A 17,897-nucleotide genomic window follows, 5' to 3' on the forward strand; every position below is an offset into this window, starting at 1 on the left:
TGCTGGAGATCAGAGCTGAAAATGTGTTGCTGGAAAAGCGCAGCAGATCAGGCAGCATCCAAGGAGCAGGAGACTCGACATTTCGGGCATGAGCCCTTCTTCCTGCTCTCTGGATTAACACTCTAGTAATAACACCAGTAGGCTATTGCATCCCTCATGGCGCAATAGCTGACTTAACAGCGGATAGACTTCATGTAATTTTGAGAAAGTATTAAGGACTTTGTTTTCAGAATGTGATTACAACATTGATTTCTGCTATTTACTTTATCAACTCCAACATGTTTTGTATTTTTATTTGCCAGCAAACGTCTTGAAAACTGAAGATGGAACTTCACATCTATCCACCCAATTCATTCTTGATTGTCTAATCAGAATTCCAGTGAGACTCTGCAAATCGCTCCTACAGAAGGTAGCCTGCTGTTCCTGACTTGTAATGTAAAATCACAGAATTGATGCAATAATTAACTTTTGATTGTAAATTGTTGTGTACAACATGTGTTTATTGTTTGCATGAATGGTAATGTTTGCAAAGTAGATCTGTCGAAATGCCCAAGTGATCACTCTTCATAGGCCTAAATTGAGAGTGTGCATAGTTTTTTGATCACACAGTACATCGCCAGCTCCTGTTCTCATTTATTGTTAGTGATTCTGCAGCTGAGACTAGTTATAACGTCCTTCTTGCTATCCCCTTGTAAATCAAGGAGCAGCAAACCTGAGATCCTCCGCTCTGTGTGCTTCAGTACCACAGCCATAAGGCTTACAGACCGGCTTTGGAATTACTCATCATGCCCATATTTGTTGCATTGGCTGGAGAGAAATTAGTAGGAGTTCATTCACTCAAAATTTATTTGCTTTGTGCTTTTTTTCTGCCCTGTATAAACTTTAAGCAAAAAGTTTAAAAAGTGGCAATGTAATGAAGTGCCTGTAGTAAATTTGATTGTACTTTGATTAGACTTATGGAGCTGTGATGTGATGATTTCCCACCTACTGCCCTCACACCTACCCCCCTCCATCCCTGTCCTAAGTCAGAAGTCACACGCCAGGTTATAGTCCAACAGGCTTATTTGAAATCACAATGCCCCAAAAGCTTATGATTTTTAAATATACCTGTTGGACTATAACTTGGTATCGTGTGACTTCTGAGTTTGTCCACCCCAGTCCAACACTTGCACCTCCACATCATGACTGATGTCCTATGACAATAATGTTGTATTAGCACATTAATGGGCAGAAAGTCAGTCCAGCTATGCTTCTCCTCACTATTCTGTTCCCTGTTTTTGTGAAAGAGAGGAGATAATGAGTACTAGTGAATCTGTGTCCTATGGACGCCAATTTTATTTATTACTGAAATTGAAGTAGTTTCCTTAGAGAATTCATATGTTTTTTTATGAGGTACTGCAAGCTGGATGTTAAAGATTAAGTGGAGATTCATATCTACTGTTTAAAAACTTTATTGTTTTAATTTTCACTCCTCTTGGACTGAAAACGTTCGTAAGGTAAATTATGTTTATAGTGGGTGCAACAATCAAAGTAATTTCTGGAGGCTATGTACCTCAAAACGAGGTACAAACAATTATGTGTAAAGATCCGCTCAAATTATAGCTAAAGGTTTAGGGCGGCACGGTGGCACAGTGGTTAGCACTGCTGCCTCACAGCGCCAGAGACCCGGGTTCAATTCCTGACTCAGGTGACTGACTGTGTGGAGTTTGCACGTTCTCCCCGTGTCTGCGTGGGTTTCCTCTGGGTGCTCCGGTTTCCTCCCACAGTCCAAAGATGTGCGGGTCAGGTGAATTGGCCATGCTAAATTGCCCATAGTGTTAGGTAAGGGGTAAATGTAGGGGTATGGGTGGGTTTCGCTTCGGCGGGTCGGTGTGGACTTGTTGGGCCGAAGGGCCTGTTTCCACACTGTAAGTAATCTAATCCACTGGTCTATGCTGCCGGTCACATACAATTGTGACACTGTTGGCTTTACCATACACATGACCCCTTCCCTACCTAACACATTGTGCTGCCTTGGCAGCAATGATAAAACAGATAAAAATGCAGGCCATTTTTAAGGTGGAGACAGATCTCTCCAAACCCCTTAGATTAGGAGAAGACTAGAATCTTAATAGTTTTATTTAGATTACTTACAGTGTGGAAACAGGCCCTTCGGCCCAACAAGTCCACACCGACCCGCCGAAGCGCAACCCACCGATACCCCTACATATACCCCTTACCTAACACTACGGGCAATTTAGTATGGCCAATTCACCTGACCCGCACATCTTTGGACTGTGGGAGGAAACCGGAGCACCCGGAGGAAACCCACGCAGACACGGGGAGAATGTGCAAACTCCACACAGTCAGTCGCCTGAGGCGGGAATTGAACCCAGGTCCCTGGCGCTGTGAGATAGCAGTGCTAACCACTGTGCCACCGTGCCGCCCCCTCTAGCTTCACTTTTACACAAGACGATTTCTGCCTTCGCCAGAAGCAGCTATTTCTCTATCTGCACTGCTGCTTATAATATAGTGATATTAATCATCTGTAATTATGAAATTCATTCAGCCAAAGTTTATAAAATGAAAATAGAATCCGAAGCGTAGCCAGTAAAATACTGGGAACACTGTAAATTGCAGATATTCCTGGAGCCATTTTCAAGAGTGATCGGACAATCTGAATCAAAAGAACTCCTGCTTCAAGCAGCGAGATCCTCCTCCAAGTATCTGAACCGATTACATGAACTGGGAAGTCTTCTGGGCATCACAGAATGGACGAAGGACTATCAAATCAAACTGGATCCAGCAAAACTCTCAAAGCTTACATCAAAAGCCACAAAGGTGAATCCTAGCAATGTCAATGGCTGAATTCTTGTATGATTTTAATTAAAAATAGTGATAGAAATATAAGTGAAATCCATTCTGATTTAGGGAACCAGAGGAAAATGTGCCATGTTTCAGATCTTCATGGATTACAACCGTGGTTTACAAAAGAAACTGCCTATCTTGTTAAGCGGAAGAAGGAGGCTTATGTGATGTTGAGACGAGATGGTTCAGTTGAGGCGATGGACAGTTACAGATTAGCTAAGAAGGATTAAAAGAGAGTTAAGAAGAGCAAGGAGGGGACCTGAGCAGACTTTAGCAGGTATATAAAGGAGAACCCTAAAGCTTTTTAGAGATATGTGAGGGATAAAAGGATGACTAGGGTAGGAATAGGATCCATCAAAGACAGACGTGGGAAGTTATGTATGGACCCTGTGGAAATTGGAGAAGTGCTAAATGAATATTTCTCATCTGTTTTCACTCAGGAAAAGGAGAATATTGTGGTGGAGAAGAATAAGATACAGGATATTAGACTAGAAAGGATCGAGTTCAGTAAGGAAGTGGTGTTATCAATTCTCGAAGGAGTGAAAGTAGACAAGTTCCCTGGGCTGGATGGGATTTATCCAAGGATTCTCTGGGAAGCTAGGGAGGAGATATTGGAGGCTTTGGCTTTGATCTTTGAGTCGTCATTGTCTACAGGTTTAGTACCAGAGGACTGGAGGATTGCAAATGTTGTGCCCTTGTTCAAGAAGGGCAGTAAAGATGATTCAGGTAATTATAGACCAGTGAGCCTTACGTCTGTTGAAGGAAAAGTTTTGGAAAGGGTTATAAGAGATAAGATTTATAATCATCTAGCAAGCAACAGTTTGATTGGAGATAGTCAACATGGTTTCGTCAAGGGCAACTCATGTCTCACAAACCTGATGGAAGTTTTTGAAAAGGTGATCAACCATGTGGATGAGGAAAGGGCAGTTGACATGGTGTACATGAATTTCAGTAAAGTCTTTGATAAGGTTCCACATGGTAGGGTGTTGGAGAAAATGCGGAGGCTTGGGATTGAGGGTGATTCAGCAGTTTGAATTAGAAATTAGTTTTCTGTAAGAAGACAGCGAGTGGTGATTGATGGGAAATATTCAGCCTGGAATCCGGTTACTAGTGGTGTGCCACAAGGATCTGTTTTGGGACCACTGCTGTTTGTCATTTTTATAAATGACTTGGACGCTCGCATAGGTGGATGGGTTAGTAGATTTTCAGATGACACTAAAGTCGTGAAGTAGTGGACAGTGTGGAAGAGTGTTGCAGGTTGCAGGAGGATTTGGATAAACTGCAGAATTGGGCTGAGAGGTGGCAAATGCAGTTCAATGCCGATAAATGTGAGGTGATTCACTTTGGGACGAATGAGAGGAAGGCAGAATACTGGGTCACTGAAAAGATTCTTGGTAGTATGGATGTGCAGAGGGATTTTGGAGTCCATGTACATAGATCCCTGAAAGTTGCCACACAGGTTGACAATGTTGCTTGATTTTATTGGTAGGGGGATTGAATTATGTAGCTGGGATGTCATGCTGCAACTATACAAAACGCTAATGTGGCCTCACTTGGAATATTGTGTACAGTTCTGGTCACCCCATTAAAGGAAGGCTGTGGAAGCATTGGAAAAGGTGCAGAGGAGGTTTACCAGGATGTTGCCTGGCCTGAAGGGAAGGTCTTATGCGGAAAGGCTGAGGGACTTGGGTCTGTTCTCATTGGAGAGAAAAAGGCTAAGAGGGGATTTGATTGAGACATGCAAGATGATCAAAGGATTATAGATAGGGTGGACAGTGAGAGTATTTTTCCGAGGATGATGACATCAGCTTGTACAAGGGGGCGTAACAACAAATTGAGGGGTGATAGATTTAAGACAAATGTCAGAGGAAGGTTCTTTAACTCAGAGAGTGGTACGGGCATGGAATGCACTGTCTGCCAATGCAGTTAACTCAGCCACATTAGGGCATTTAAATAGTCCTTGGATAAGTACATGGATGATGATGGGATAGTGTAGGGGGATAGTGTAGGGGGATAGTGTAGGGGGATGTAGTTCACAGTTGGCGCAACATTGAGGACCTTTTCTGTGCTGAATTATACAATGTTCTATGTTCGTTGTACTATTGTGTATTTCAAAAATGTTTTAAAAATTAATTTCCAGCAAGATTCCATGATATTATTTTTATTGAATAACAAACCCTCAATACAGACTTCAGTTTGAGACTTCTTTAATGACAAACTACTTGATTGTATCTGAACTCTATTCTACAGTGGGGGTAACTGCCTGACAGATTCACCAAATACTTGGTTGAACAGCAGTCCTCCTGACTGACACTCTTTATTGTTGGGCTTAAAGCCAGTTGCTGGTAACTCCTGAAGAACCCTTTATAAAGTTTCACCTGCCCATCGGCTGAATCTTGAGTGTATCTTGCAGAGAGATTATTCAACATGAACAGAGACAAGGGGCTGGATGTTTGATAAGCAAACCTTCCTGCCTCACTCTGTCAGACTCGATTTACCTTGCAGGAAGGTATGTTTGAGCCAGTTGCAGATTCGAGACAGCCAAAATGACTGCGGAGGCAAAAGCTGCTTAAAAGGCCCACCTTGATTTTCTGGAATTTGTCCCAGTTGTTTTGCTGAGTAGGGTATCAAGCTGTTACACCACCAATTCCCATGCCTGTACATGCCAACCTTATATCCTTGTACCCTCCATACTAATGCACTCAGTAATTACCATGTGCAAACCTTTGGAATCCTTATTGAGGTTAACAAAGTATAGGTTTAAATATTGATTACAGTTTTGATTGTGTAAACTAAATATTGCCATTCATGAAAGCTTATTTAAAATGTTTAAATCCTCAAATTAATCATTATTTACAAAAACAAATAGACTTGTATTCATAACCCCACATCATAGATCATTAATCTTTCAATAATAATCTCTTTGAGCTATTAATCAGACTGAACATAGAATCTCCTGATGAGATTATCATAAAGGAGCCAAATCTTAAAAATGACAATAACAATAGCCCTTAGAGTGATGTCAACAAACAATGCTGGAACAGATTATTTTCAAGTCTCAATGACATAGGCAAGTTTTAAAGGGCTATGAATTTAAACATAGTGTCAAGTGTCAAAATGATGACTTCCACCCTGCAGGTTAAAGCCTGTTGTAGTGAAAATTTGGCCTGATTTGAACTCAATGCTGACAGCAGCTCACTCTGCTACTGATTTAGGATTTTCCTCATGTGGTCATATCCCATTACCCCCTTCCTTATCAGCAAGAGGGGATTAGAAATGGGGCCATTTTTTTAAAGATCTGTGGAATCACTGGAAAAAGTTGTTCTATGGAGCTAAGTGCCTGTATTGAACCTTGATAGATTGATGAGACATTTAATTGCATACCCCATATACTGGATCTATTGTATAAGAGCCATCCAACATTCTTGGTCATGGTAGTTTAAAATATTGCCTTGTGTCAGAAAGTACAACCAAAGTTGCAGAGGAATTTTGGCTTACTTTTAGGAGAATGAAAATGTATTCTAATGAAGAGTGTAATTTGTGATCCAGGCAGTGGACTCTGTATTGGGGAGCAGTGAGTCATCACTTGCAGGCCTGAGTGAAACGGAAGATTCCGATGTGGCCAAGTCTGAGTCTAATTCAGAATGCAAAAGTGCATCAATCAGTTCAGGTAAGATACATATTAAAGCTATGTCTTCTGAAGGCATTGTAACATACATTTTATTATTGTGTTATACCATAAGCTCAGCTCTGAACACCATTGAACGTGCACACAGACTCAGTTTCTAGCAGAAGTCACTGTATAAACATTAGGAGTGAAAAAACTGCCGAAAACAAATCCTGGGTAGAAGGCAGCCAGTCAGGTTTATTTTATGTAAATATCTTGCCCGGCTTATATTTCAATTGGGTCATCTTTGTTCCTTGGGTCCCACTAGGAGTCCATGGTGAGACTATTTTTCCAAGTTATTTATTATTTATTCCAAGTACTGTAAACAAATTAACATTGTCTCTTTCTTTTATAAAATATAAATTGCATTGGCTTTTCCTCTCATCCAGTGTAAAGTGACATTTATTTCTGGTTTTTATGTGGGTGGTATTGGTGCAACTGGATTGAGCATTCCTGCACCAGAAGGGAGTGCTGTTCCCTTAATCATTGCCCGGATATATTCTAACCAGAGATGTTCTTACACACCTCTGGGGCTGGTAGGAACACTCCCATTGCACCCACAAAAGCCTCAATTTAATCATTGTCCATACTTTCTAATCAAACTGTTCACAGATGGTAATACACACCTCTGGCATTTCCCAGGTCTCCTGCGTCAGAGGTAGGGGCACTACTGCTCCACCATAAGATCCCTGAATGTGTTCAACAAGAGTTCCCTCAAGTGTTCCAAGATTAGTTGGAGCACTCAGTGGTATTTTCTAATCGATTAGTTCAGAGATGTTATGACACACCCTCTGGAGCAGGTGAGACTTAAACTCAGGCTTCCTAGCTCAGTGGTTGGGGCACTACCATTGTGCCACAAAGGCCCCAATTTAATCATTGTTCAGTGTCTCCTAGCTGATAGGTAATAGGTATAAAAGTCAGCAGAGGTAGGATTGAGCTTGGCTGTGGTGACACAGAAGTCAAATAGCCAGCTTCAGGCTGTAGTAGTGACCCTACCTTCTTCCCGGATGAGATCTGTGTGATTGGCATCAAATCACCTGCAGAATCCCGTCCCAGACTAATTGGAGGGGGAGCTGAAAGAACAGCCAATGAAGGACTAGGACGTACTGCAATTCTTAAATTGGGTTTGTGTTTTTTTTTAAACCTCACAGATGATGAAGTGGATCAGGAAAGTGAGAAGTTTGTGCTTGCAGATGAAGTGAGTGACCAACCACCAAGTGACGAGAAAGTGTCTGACCACAGCAGTGACATCATGGTCATAAACAGTGCTGCACCAGCTTTGAGTGATGTAACAAATAAGGAGCAATGTTCAGCTGGCATTGCCAGTGAGGAAGAGAGTGTATGCAGAAACATCATTGAGAGCATCAGGTCTGTATGTGTTCGATGACACTAAAGTAAAATTATGAGTGCTGCTCTAGAAGTGGGATTGACTGTAATTAAAGATAGTTACTGCTCAGGATTGCGTGTGGGATTTGGTGGGAGATAAGTTGGACAAAGGAAAAGCTCACAAATGAGAAATCAATTCCTTGTCCCAGCCCCATGTTACGGGTTAAATGAAATGGGGAATGGAGGTAATACCAAAGAAAACGGATTAACATATCCCTAAATATTTAATTTCCAGGTTTGAAAAATCTTTATCAGCTAATTCCTCACCATTGTCTGCCCTGGTTATAGGAATTAAAGCTGGTGAATTGAAATGAGAGATTGTGTGTCCTCTGGTTTGGCCTATCAAACAACAAAGCTTGTTGTATGTGCCTACTCTATAGTGACAAAACTTCAGTACCCAGAATAATCGGCAAAATGAAGAGATCTGTACAACTGAAAGCAAGCTAACCAGTGGGAGTAACCAATGAGCTCCAAATGGCCACTCGCCAATTTAATTTCTAACTGAAGTCAATGGAAACTACAACAGGAATGATGTGTTGTGGGCGTTGATGATTTTGCCTCTTTGATATAACTTTCCATGTTCAAGTCAGCCATTATGTTCAGTGGTGAACCAGTGTCTGTGGTGGGGACATTGAACAAAACAGCACTTTGACATTTATCTACTTCTCTCCTTCGGTGGGATGTTCTGCATATCTCCTTGTGTTTCCAAATTTCTATTCTGCTTCATCCCCTCCCCTCAAACTCCAGAGCGAATGGAACCATAGCTCAACCCCTCTGAGATCATTGCATAGACATATCACAAGATCCGTCCAACTTAGGAGCAAGAGGTTATAGGATCTGTGTCCCTTTCAGAATTTCCTCTCAGTCTTGAATAATTAGCGAATGGAACCATAGCTCAACCCCTCTGAGATCATTGCATAGACATATCACAAGATCCGTCCAACTTAGGAGCAAGAGGTTATAGGATCTGTGTCCCTTTCAGAATTTCCTCTCAGTCTTGAATAATTATTAGACCATAAGAAATAGGAGTGGAAGTAAGGCCATTCGGCCCATTGAGTCCACTCTGCCATTCACTCATGGCTGATGGGCATTTCAGTGCCACTTACCCGCACTCTCCCTGTATCCCTTAATTCCTTGTGAGGTATTAATAGTGATAATGGGTTAAAAACTCTGGGGCTGCAGTTTCATCCCCAGATTTAGGTCCTGACTTTTGAAGCGCTGAATGAATTAATGAGTAATTTTAATGATTTATGCATATTGCTTAGGAAAAATGAATTTGGCATTGGGATTGAACTAAATGATGAGGGGAAGAAGTTGATGGAAGTTCACCAGAATCGATTGGGTAGAAGCCTTGAACGCTTATCCACAGAGTTGTACAGTAAAGATACACATTTTGTCTTGGAGTTGATACAGGTAAGATATACCAGTTCGCTTGGTCGGTTTCCTGTTTAGTCACTCCAGAGTTGATGTTTATGTGTAGAAGAACTATTCCTTGCTAAAATAACTGTAAATAATTAAAACTTCATCTCTCAAAATTACTGCCTTCCCCTTTTTCAGCTGTCATTGTCCTTGCCCCCACCAACTCCTACCTCACCTTTGCCCTATGTTTCTACAACACAGTCTCACTGAATTAACTGTGCAGAGGCAGATCACCAAGTCATCTTTCATTTATTTGTGCACAGTCCATGGGCTGTGAGCAGCCAATTCAGAGCCAGTCCCTATCATGAGGAGACCTTGTGAATCTCCTGTTTATATCAGTTAGCCAAGGCTCCCTGGTTGGACCAAGTCAACAACCCCAGACAGGAATCTCATAGTCAGAGATCCAGCCGACTGCAGTCATTACACTCACATGAATGAGGGTTGTGATTAAGTAACTGTCTCCCAAGTCTCCAGATGTGCTATTCTGTACGGTGATCATACTCAGTAGAAAGCAGTTTGAAATAACATTCCCACTTGCTTGATAATTCCCTCAAAAGATTACAGTTTAAAATCCAGCATTTTGCTCTGAATCGCATGTTTTGGATTAAATTTTGACAAGTAATGTTGGTTTAACACAGAGCAACCTGTATTTTGGAATGAAAACATTTCAACTGTGTCTCCCATTTCTTCCTAGAATGCGGACGATAACAGCTACCCACCTTCCAGTGATAGTTCTCCCAGCCTGCTGTTTGTGGTGGAAAAGGAATGCATCATTCTCCTGAATAACGAATGTGGTTTTCAGGAGAAGCATATCCGAGCAATCTGTGATGTGGGCTGCAGTACCAAAGGGAAACATGAGTATGGCTACATAGGTAGGAACTTGTGGACTGGAGTGGGCCTGATTGATGTTTTGGCAAATGGTTTTGAATGCAGCCGGAACCAAAAAATACAAAATGATGCATTGCACACAGCTAATGAAACAGTCAGTTGGAATGCGGCTGACTATAGGTGTTAATAAACACTGAAGAAGAACCAAAGCGCAGTAAGATTGAATGAAGGGGCATAGTTTTAAGGTGAAAGGCAGAATATTTGGAGAGGATTTGAGGAATATTTTTTAGAGACATCGAGATGTACAGCACGGAAACAGACCCTTCGGTCCAACTCATCCATGCAGACCAGATGTCGTAGATAAATCTAGTCCCATTTGTCAACACTTGGCCCATATCCCTCTAAATCCTTCCTTTTAATGTACCCATCCAGCTGCCTTTTAAGTGTAGTACCAGTCTCCACCACTTCCTCTGGTAGCATGTTCCATACACTCACCATCCTCTGCATGAAAATTTTGCCTCTCTGGTTGTTTTTAAATATTTATCCTCTCACCTTAAACCTATGCCCTCTGATTTTGGACTCCCCCACTCCAGGGAAATGATCTTGTCTATGCTCCTCATGATTCTATAAACCTCTATAAGGTCACCCCTCAGCCTCCGACGCTCCAGGGAAAACAGCCCCAGCCTGTTCAGCCTCTCCCTGTAGCTCAAACCCTCCAACCCTGGCAACATCCTTGTAAACCTTTTCTGAACCTTTCCAAATTTCACAACATTCTTCTGATAGGAGGGAGACCAGAATTACACACAGTATTCCAAATGTCCTGTATAGCTGCAACATGACCTCCCAACTCAATGCACTGACCAATAAAGGCAAGCATACCATACGTTAAAGAGAGAGCTAAGAGAAGCAAGAAGGGGACATGAAAAGTCTTTAGCTGGTAGGATTAGGGAAAACCCAAAGGCTTTCTATAGGTATGTCAGGAATAAAAGGATGACTAGGGTAGGTATCGGTCCAGTCAAGGATAGTAGTGGGAAGTTGTGTGTGGAGGCGGAGGAGATTGGAGAGACACTAAATCAATACTTTTCATCAGTATTCACTCAGGAACAGGACACTGTTGCTGATGTGAATATGGAGTCACAAATGATTAGAATGGATGGCCTGGAAATATGCAGGGAAGAGGTTCTGGGAATATTGGAGAGGATGAAAATAGATAAGTCTCCTGGGCCTGATGGCATTTACCCTAGGATCCTATGGGAAGCTAGGGAGCAGATAGCAGAGCCATTGGCCTGGATTTTTATGTCATCATTGTCAACGGGAATAGTACCAGAGGACTGGAGGATAGCGAATGTGGTCCCCTTGTTCAAGAAAGGGAGTAGGGATAGCCCTAGTAACTATAGGCCAGTGAGTCTGACTTCAGTGGTGGGCAAAGTCTTAGAGAGAATGGTAAGGGATAAGATTTATGAACATCTGGATAGGAATAACGTGATCAAGGATAGCCAGCATGATTTTGTGAAGGGCAGGTCGTGCCTCACAAACCTTATTGAGTTCTTTGAGAAGGTGACTAAGGAAGTGGACGAGGGTAAAGCAGTAGATGTTGTGTATATGGATTTTAGTAAGGCGTTCGATAAGGTTCCCCATGGTAGGCTAATGCTAAAACTACGGAGGTATGGCATTGAGGATACATTAGAGGTTTGGATTAGGAATTGGCTGGCTGGAAGGAGACAGAGGGTAGTAGTTGATGGACTATGTTCATCTTGGAGTGCAGTTACGAGCGGTGTACCACAAGGATCTGTTTTGGGACCATTGCTTTTTGTTATCTTTATAAATGATCTAGAGGAAGGGCTTGAAAGCTGGGTAAGCAAGTTTGCGGATGACACAAAAGTCGGTGGAGTTGTGGATAGTGAGGAAGGAAGTGGTAGGTTACAGCGGGATATAGATAAGTTGCAAAGCTGGGCAGAAAGGTGGCAAATGGAATTCAATGTAGCTAAGTGTGAAGTCATTCACTTTGGTAGGAGTAACAAGAAGATGGATTACTGGGCTAATGGTAGGCTACTTGGTAGTGTGGATGAGCAGAGGGATCTTGGTGTCCATGTACACAGATCTCTGAAAGTTGCCACCCAGGTAAATAGTGCTGTGAGGAAGGCATATGGTGTACTGGGCTTTATTGGCAGAGGAATTGAGTTCCGGAGTCCTGAGGTCATGTTGCAACTGAGGTCATGTATAAGACTCTGGTGCGGCCTCACCTGGAGTATTGTGTGCAGTTTTGGTCGCCATACTATAGGAAGGATGTGGAGGCATTGGAACGAGTGCAGAGGAGGTTTACCAGGATGTTGCCTGGAATGGTAGGAAAATCTTATGAGGAAAGGCTGAGGCACTTGGGGCTGTTCTCATTGGAGAAGAGAAGGTTTAGGGGAGATTTGATAAGAAGTGTATAAGATGATTAGGGGTTTAGATAGGGTCGACACTGAGAACCTTTTACCGCTAATGGAGTCAGGTGTTACTAGGGGACACAGCTTTAAATTAAGGGGTGGTAGGTATAGGACAGATGTTAGGGGTAGATTCTTTACACAGCAGGTTGTGAGTTCATGGAATGCCCTGCCAGTAGCAGTGGTGAACTCTCCTTCTTTATGGTCATTTAAGCGGGCATTGGATAGGCATTTGGAAGTTATTGGGCTAGTGTAGGTTAGGTAGGATTCGGTCGGCGCAACATCGAGGGTCGAAGGGCCTGTACTGCGCTGTATCTTTCTATGTTCTATGTTCTATGTTCATCCAGACGATGGTGGTAATCTGGATTGCACTGCCTGGGAGGGTAGTTGAGGCAGGAAACTCAAACCTTTAGAAGGTATTTAGATGAGCAGTTGAAATACGTTAACATTCAAGGCTGGAGGGCCAAGTGCTGGAATGTGGAATTAGTGTAGATTTTCTCAGTGCAGACCTGATGGGCTGAAGGGCCTCTTCTATACTGTACAGTTCTATGATTCTGCTCCTCAAGGAACAAGGACTGGTGTAGTACGCATCTAGTCCACAAATACTGAACTTCTGTTAAATAACTAACAAGAATCAACCAATTTACAAAACATTTTTTGTTTTTCCCCAAGTCCTAAATCATTCTGTTTCCCACCCACCCCAGATTCAGGGTTTTTACTGAGACAGTGCATTGGCCTGTATTGCGATGAGTTTACATATTTGTGACCTATTACTTTACATTCAGTATTTTGTCGGAATAATTGTGTTCAATTTTTGTTTTTCTGGTCTTCCCACTTATATAAATAGAAACAATGGGAGTGGTTTATTTGCCCTCCATTTAATAGCAGGAATATTGTTCATATCTGGTACATGTAGCTGGCATGACTCACTTCACTCTGACTACAGCAGTTTAACCTCAGTCATCTGTTGTTTGTTACATTCCATCTATACTTGTTTACCCTGTAATTCTCCCTCAATTGAAATGATCTCTGAACAAGTTCCTGTTTTAATTTTTATTTCTTCAGGTCAGAAAGGTATCGGATTTAAATCTGTTTTCAAAGTCACAGACACCCCAGAGATTCATTCAAATGGTTTTCACATCTGCTTTAACAAGCATAGTGGTCCAATGGGATACATCCTTCCTCATTGGATTGATGATACAAGGCCTATCAACTTAATGGGAACAGAAGCTGAGAAAACAAGGTAATATTTACTACTTGGGATCCAAAGATCAGTTGTGATTTTTTAAAAAATATCTGTTTCCCTTAAATAACAGCTTGAGAACATGAGAACTAGGAGCAGGAGTAGGCCTGCTCAAGCCTGCTCCACCATCCAACATTTTCGTGGGCTCAGCTCAGCTTACTATAACCTTTAATTTCTTTACTGTTCAAAAATATATCTGTCTTTGCCTTAAAAACATTCAATGAGGTAACCTCAACTGCTTCACTGAGTCGGGATTGCTTCAGACCCCCAACCATTAGGTGAAGAAGTTCCTCCTCAACTCTGTCCCAAATCTGCTGCCCTTTATTTTGAGGCTACGCCCCTAGTTCTAAATCACACAACACCAGGTTAAAGTTCAACAGGTTTATTGGAGCACTGCTCCATCATCAGGTCGCTAGTGGAGTAGGATCATATGATACAGAATTTATAGCAAAACATTGGAGTGTCATACTCTGATGCAATATATTAAACATAGATTGCTGTTAAGTCTTTTTTTTATGATGGGTTGCAGGTTTTGGTTCATTAATATATAAATCACAGAATTTCTTTCAACTCATATTCCTAAGATAGTTTAAGGTTACATAAGAAAATGTGACATCTCAGCTCAGATAAAGCGGTGAGGTTTGAGTCTGTATGTATTCCAATCTTGAGTCAGACTGGTTCTGTTTCCAAAGTAGGAATTTATAAAATGTCACATGGATTATAAAAAATATTGACTGCACACAGATTGTGTACTTTTTGAACAAAAGAGACTGTATCTGCAAATTCACACATAGACCTTTATGTGTGTGTGCGTACATGTGAGGGACAAGCCCAACACATACACAGCACCTGTTCAGATGAGGAGGAACGCGACAGACACCTGAAGGTGCTGAAGGATGCCCTCATAAGAACAGGGACGATGCTCAACTCATCGATCGCTTGTTCCGATGTGTCACAGCGAGAAACTGTGCTGACCTCCTCAGGAGACAGACATGGGATGTGACCAATAAGGTGCCCTTCGTTGTCCAGTACTTCCCAGGAGCAGAGAAACCGCATCATGTTCTTTGCAGCCTGCAACACGTTATTGATGAGGATGAGCACCTCACCAAGACCTTCCCTATGCTTCCACGTCTTGCCTTTAAACAACCATTAAACCTTAAACAGACCGTTGTTCACAGCTAACGTCCCAACCTTCAGGACAACATCAACCACAACACCATACAGCCCTGTCATGGTAACCACTGCAAGACATGTTAGAGTGTCGACATGGATACCGCAAATACACATGGGGACACCATCCACCATGTACGTGGTAGGTACTCATGTGACTTAGCCAACGTTGTCTATCTGATACGCTACAGGCAAGGATGCCCCAAGGACAAGACCAAGTGGACGCTACGACAACAGGTGATTGGACGCTATGCAACAATCACCAGACAGGGATGTTCCCTCGCAGTTGGGGAACACTTCAGTGGTCAGGAGCATTTGACCTCGGATCTTCAGGTGACCTCCAAGGCAGACTTCAGGATACGTAACACCACAGAGTGGCTAAGCAAAGGATGAGGACGGTCTCAGCTGGGACCTCGTGTTCATTTCACACTACAGCTGACTCCCTTAAACTATGAGGAGAAAGTGAGGTCTGCAGATGCTGGAGATCAGAGCTGAAAATGTGTTGCTGGAAAAGCACAGCAGGTCAGGCAGCATCCAAGGAACAGGAGATTCGACATTTCTGGCATAAGCCCTTCTTCAGGAATACTCATACACTCATGCAGACCCTCTCTCATGCAAATGCTCTATCTCAGGCGCACACACACATCCCCACCACACTTACACCCGTGCATACACGCCCTGAGCGGGCATATACTCCATCACACTCAACACACACACTCTATCAAACACGCATGCACACACACACAAATTCTCACATGTGCGTGCGCACACGCACACTCTCACACACATAAGCACTCATACACTCTCTCCTTGTCTCTCTCTCACACACACATTCTCTCTCTCTCTCTCTTGCACACAGGCACATATATGTCTATGGAGTGAATTTGCATTTGCAGAATTGTATTTGCAGATATGTTCTATTTTGTTTGAAAAGTACACAATCTGTGCGCAGTCAATATTTTTTTAAATCCATGTGACATTTTATAAATTCCTACTTTGGAAATAGAACCAGTTAGACTCAAGATTGGAATACATACAGACTCGAATTTCATACCTTTAATGCATTGTCTGAACTGAGATGTCACCTATTTTTCATAAATCTCAGGAATATAACTTGCAAAAAGTTCTGTGATTTACATATTAATGAATAAAAACCTGCAACCCATTCTAAAAGATGAAAGATGTAACAGCAATCTAAATGTGTTTAATATATCGCATCAATGTATGACACTGATCTTTTGCTATAATTTTGTGTCATATGATCCTACTCCACGAGCTACCTGACGAAAGAGCAGCGCTCCAAAAGCTAGCGCTTTCAAATAAACCTGTTGAACTATAACCTGGTAAAAACAATGACTGCAGAAGCTGGAAACCAGATTCTGGATCAGTGGTGCTGGAAGAACACAGCAGTTCAGGCAGCATCCAAAGTGCAGCAAAATTGACATTTCGGGAAAAAGCCCTTCATCAGGAATAAGTAATATAACCTGGTGTTGAGTGGTTTTTAACTTTGAGGAGAAAGTGAGGACTGCAGATGCTGGAGATCAGTGTGGAAGGGCTCATGCCCGAAACGTCGATTCTCCTGCTCTTTGGATGCTGCCTGACCTGCTGCGCTTTTCCAGCAACACATTTTCAGCTCTGGTTTTTAACTTTGTCAACCCCAGTCCAATGCGAACACATGTAACATGTCAGGAATTTGGAGACTGTGGTTGGATGAAAGTTAAAAGAACTTAATTGTTCAATGTTAAGTGTATGGTCAGGACTCCAAGACATCAACTTCTAAACTCTGCTAATGAGGAAAAATGAAGATAATTTAGTACAGGTGAATAAATTATAATGCTATGTTGTTACTGTTGTAAATTCATGAGCAATGTCCTGAGCAAGGATGTTGACAGATTTGATCAATATTAAGAGGAAGCTACACATGATGGATCCAGGAAAGCCAAAAAAGGAGGGCAATACTTAGTGGGCAGCACTGTGGCACAGTGGTTAGCACTGCTGCCTCATAGCGCAAGAGACCCGGGTTCAATTCCCGCCTCGGGCGACTGACTGTGTGGAGTTTGCACATTCTCCCTGTGTCTGCGTGGGTTTCCTCCGGGTACTCCGGTTTCCTCCTCCAGTCCAAAGATGTGCGGGTCAGGTAAATTGGCCATGCTAAATTGCCCGTAGTGTTGGGTAAGGGGTAAATGTATGGGTGGGTTGCGCTTTGGCGGGTCAGTGTGGACTTGTTGGGCTGAAGGGCCTGTTTCCTCACTGTAAGTAATCTAATCTACTTAAGGAAGAAAGATTGAAAAACATACAGTGAATGAAAGTAATGAGTTTGTGGAATATTTGGGAAACAGGATATCTCTGATGCAACCAAGTGAAAGTGTTCCAAATCTCAATAAAGTCAAGATAAAGAAAAGTGATCTGGATGTCCCAGAGTGCATTACAACTAATTAATTTGTAGTGCAGTTGAGTTAGTGTTTTAATGCAAGAAATGTGGCAGCTAATCTGCATATGATGATCTCTCAGTCGAATCATCATAGCATCCCTACAGTGGAAGCAGGCCTTTTGGCCTATCCAGTCCACACCCACCCTCTGAAGAGCAATCCCCTACAAAGAATGAAATAAATAACTCAGTCATCTAGATTTTGCTGAGGTATAATTATCATAAAGATAGTGTCTGAACATGATTCTGTTCCCTAGGGGTGAGGGGAGTTGCTTTGTATCTTTTAAACCACATAATGGAGATTGGGAATTTTGAGTTGCGCTGTTTTGGGAAGATGCTAATCAGAAGCTGATTAGTTCCTGGGGTGAGGTTTGCATTGGATGGGGGAGGCAGCAGAGGGGCAGGGGAAGTCTCTCCATATGCAAATCTTCACATGACTGATTATGGTCATTTACAAAGGCCTGGGAACTGTTGGCCTGTCTG

General features: G+C 42.3%; 1 protein-coding gene across 1 annotated transcript in view; it reads left to right on the forward strand.

Annotated features, from left to right (window-relative positions):
* wu:fj29h11 (uncharacterized) overlaps positions 1-17,897 on the forward strand; it is a 153,603-nt gene that overhangs the window by 66,533 nt on the left and 69,173 nt on the right. The window contains exons 17-23 of the mRNA XM_060844678.1: positions 303-409; positions 2,620-2,820; positions 6,397-6,517; positions 7,666-7,882; positions 9,166-9,313; positions 10,014-10,191; positions 13,639-13,816. Coding sequence (XP_060700661.1) covers positions 303-409; positions 2,620-2,820; positions 6,397-6,517; positions 7,666-7,882; positions 9,166-9,313; positions 10,014-10,191; positions 13,639-13,816 — 1,150 coding nt within the window. The remainder of the gene's footprint in view (positions 1-302; positions 410-2,619; positions 2,821-6,396; positions 6,518-7,665; positions 7,883-9,165; positions 9,314-10,013; positions 10,192-13,638; positions 13,817-17,897) is intronic.

Source organism: Hemiscyllium ocellatum, chromosome 25 (assembly GCF_020745735.1).
Source record: "Hemiscyllium ocellatum isolate sHemOce1 chromosome 25, sHemOce1.pat.X.cur, whole genome shotgun sequence".
NCBI classification, from domain to species: Eukaryota; Metazoa; Chordata; class Chondrichthyes; order Orectolobiformes; family Hemiscylliidae; genus Hemiscyllium; species Hemiscyllium ocellatum.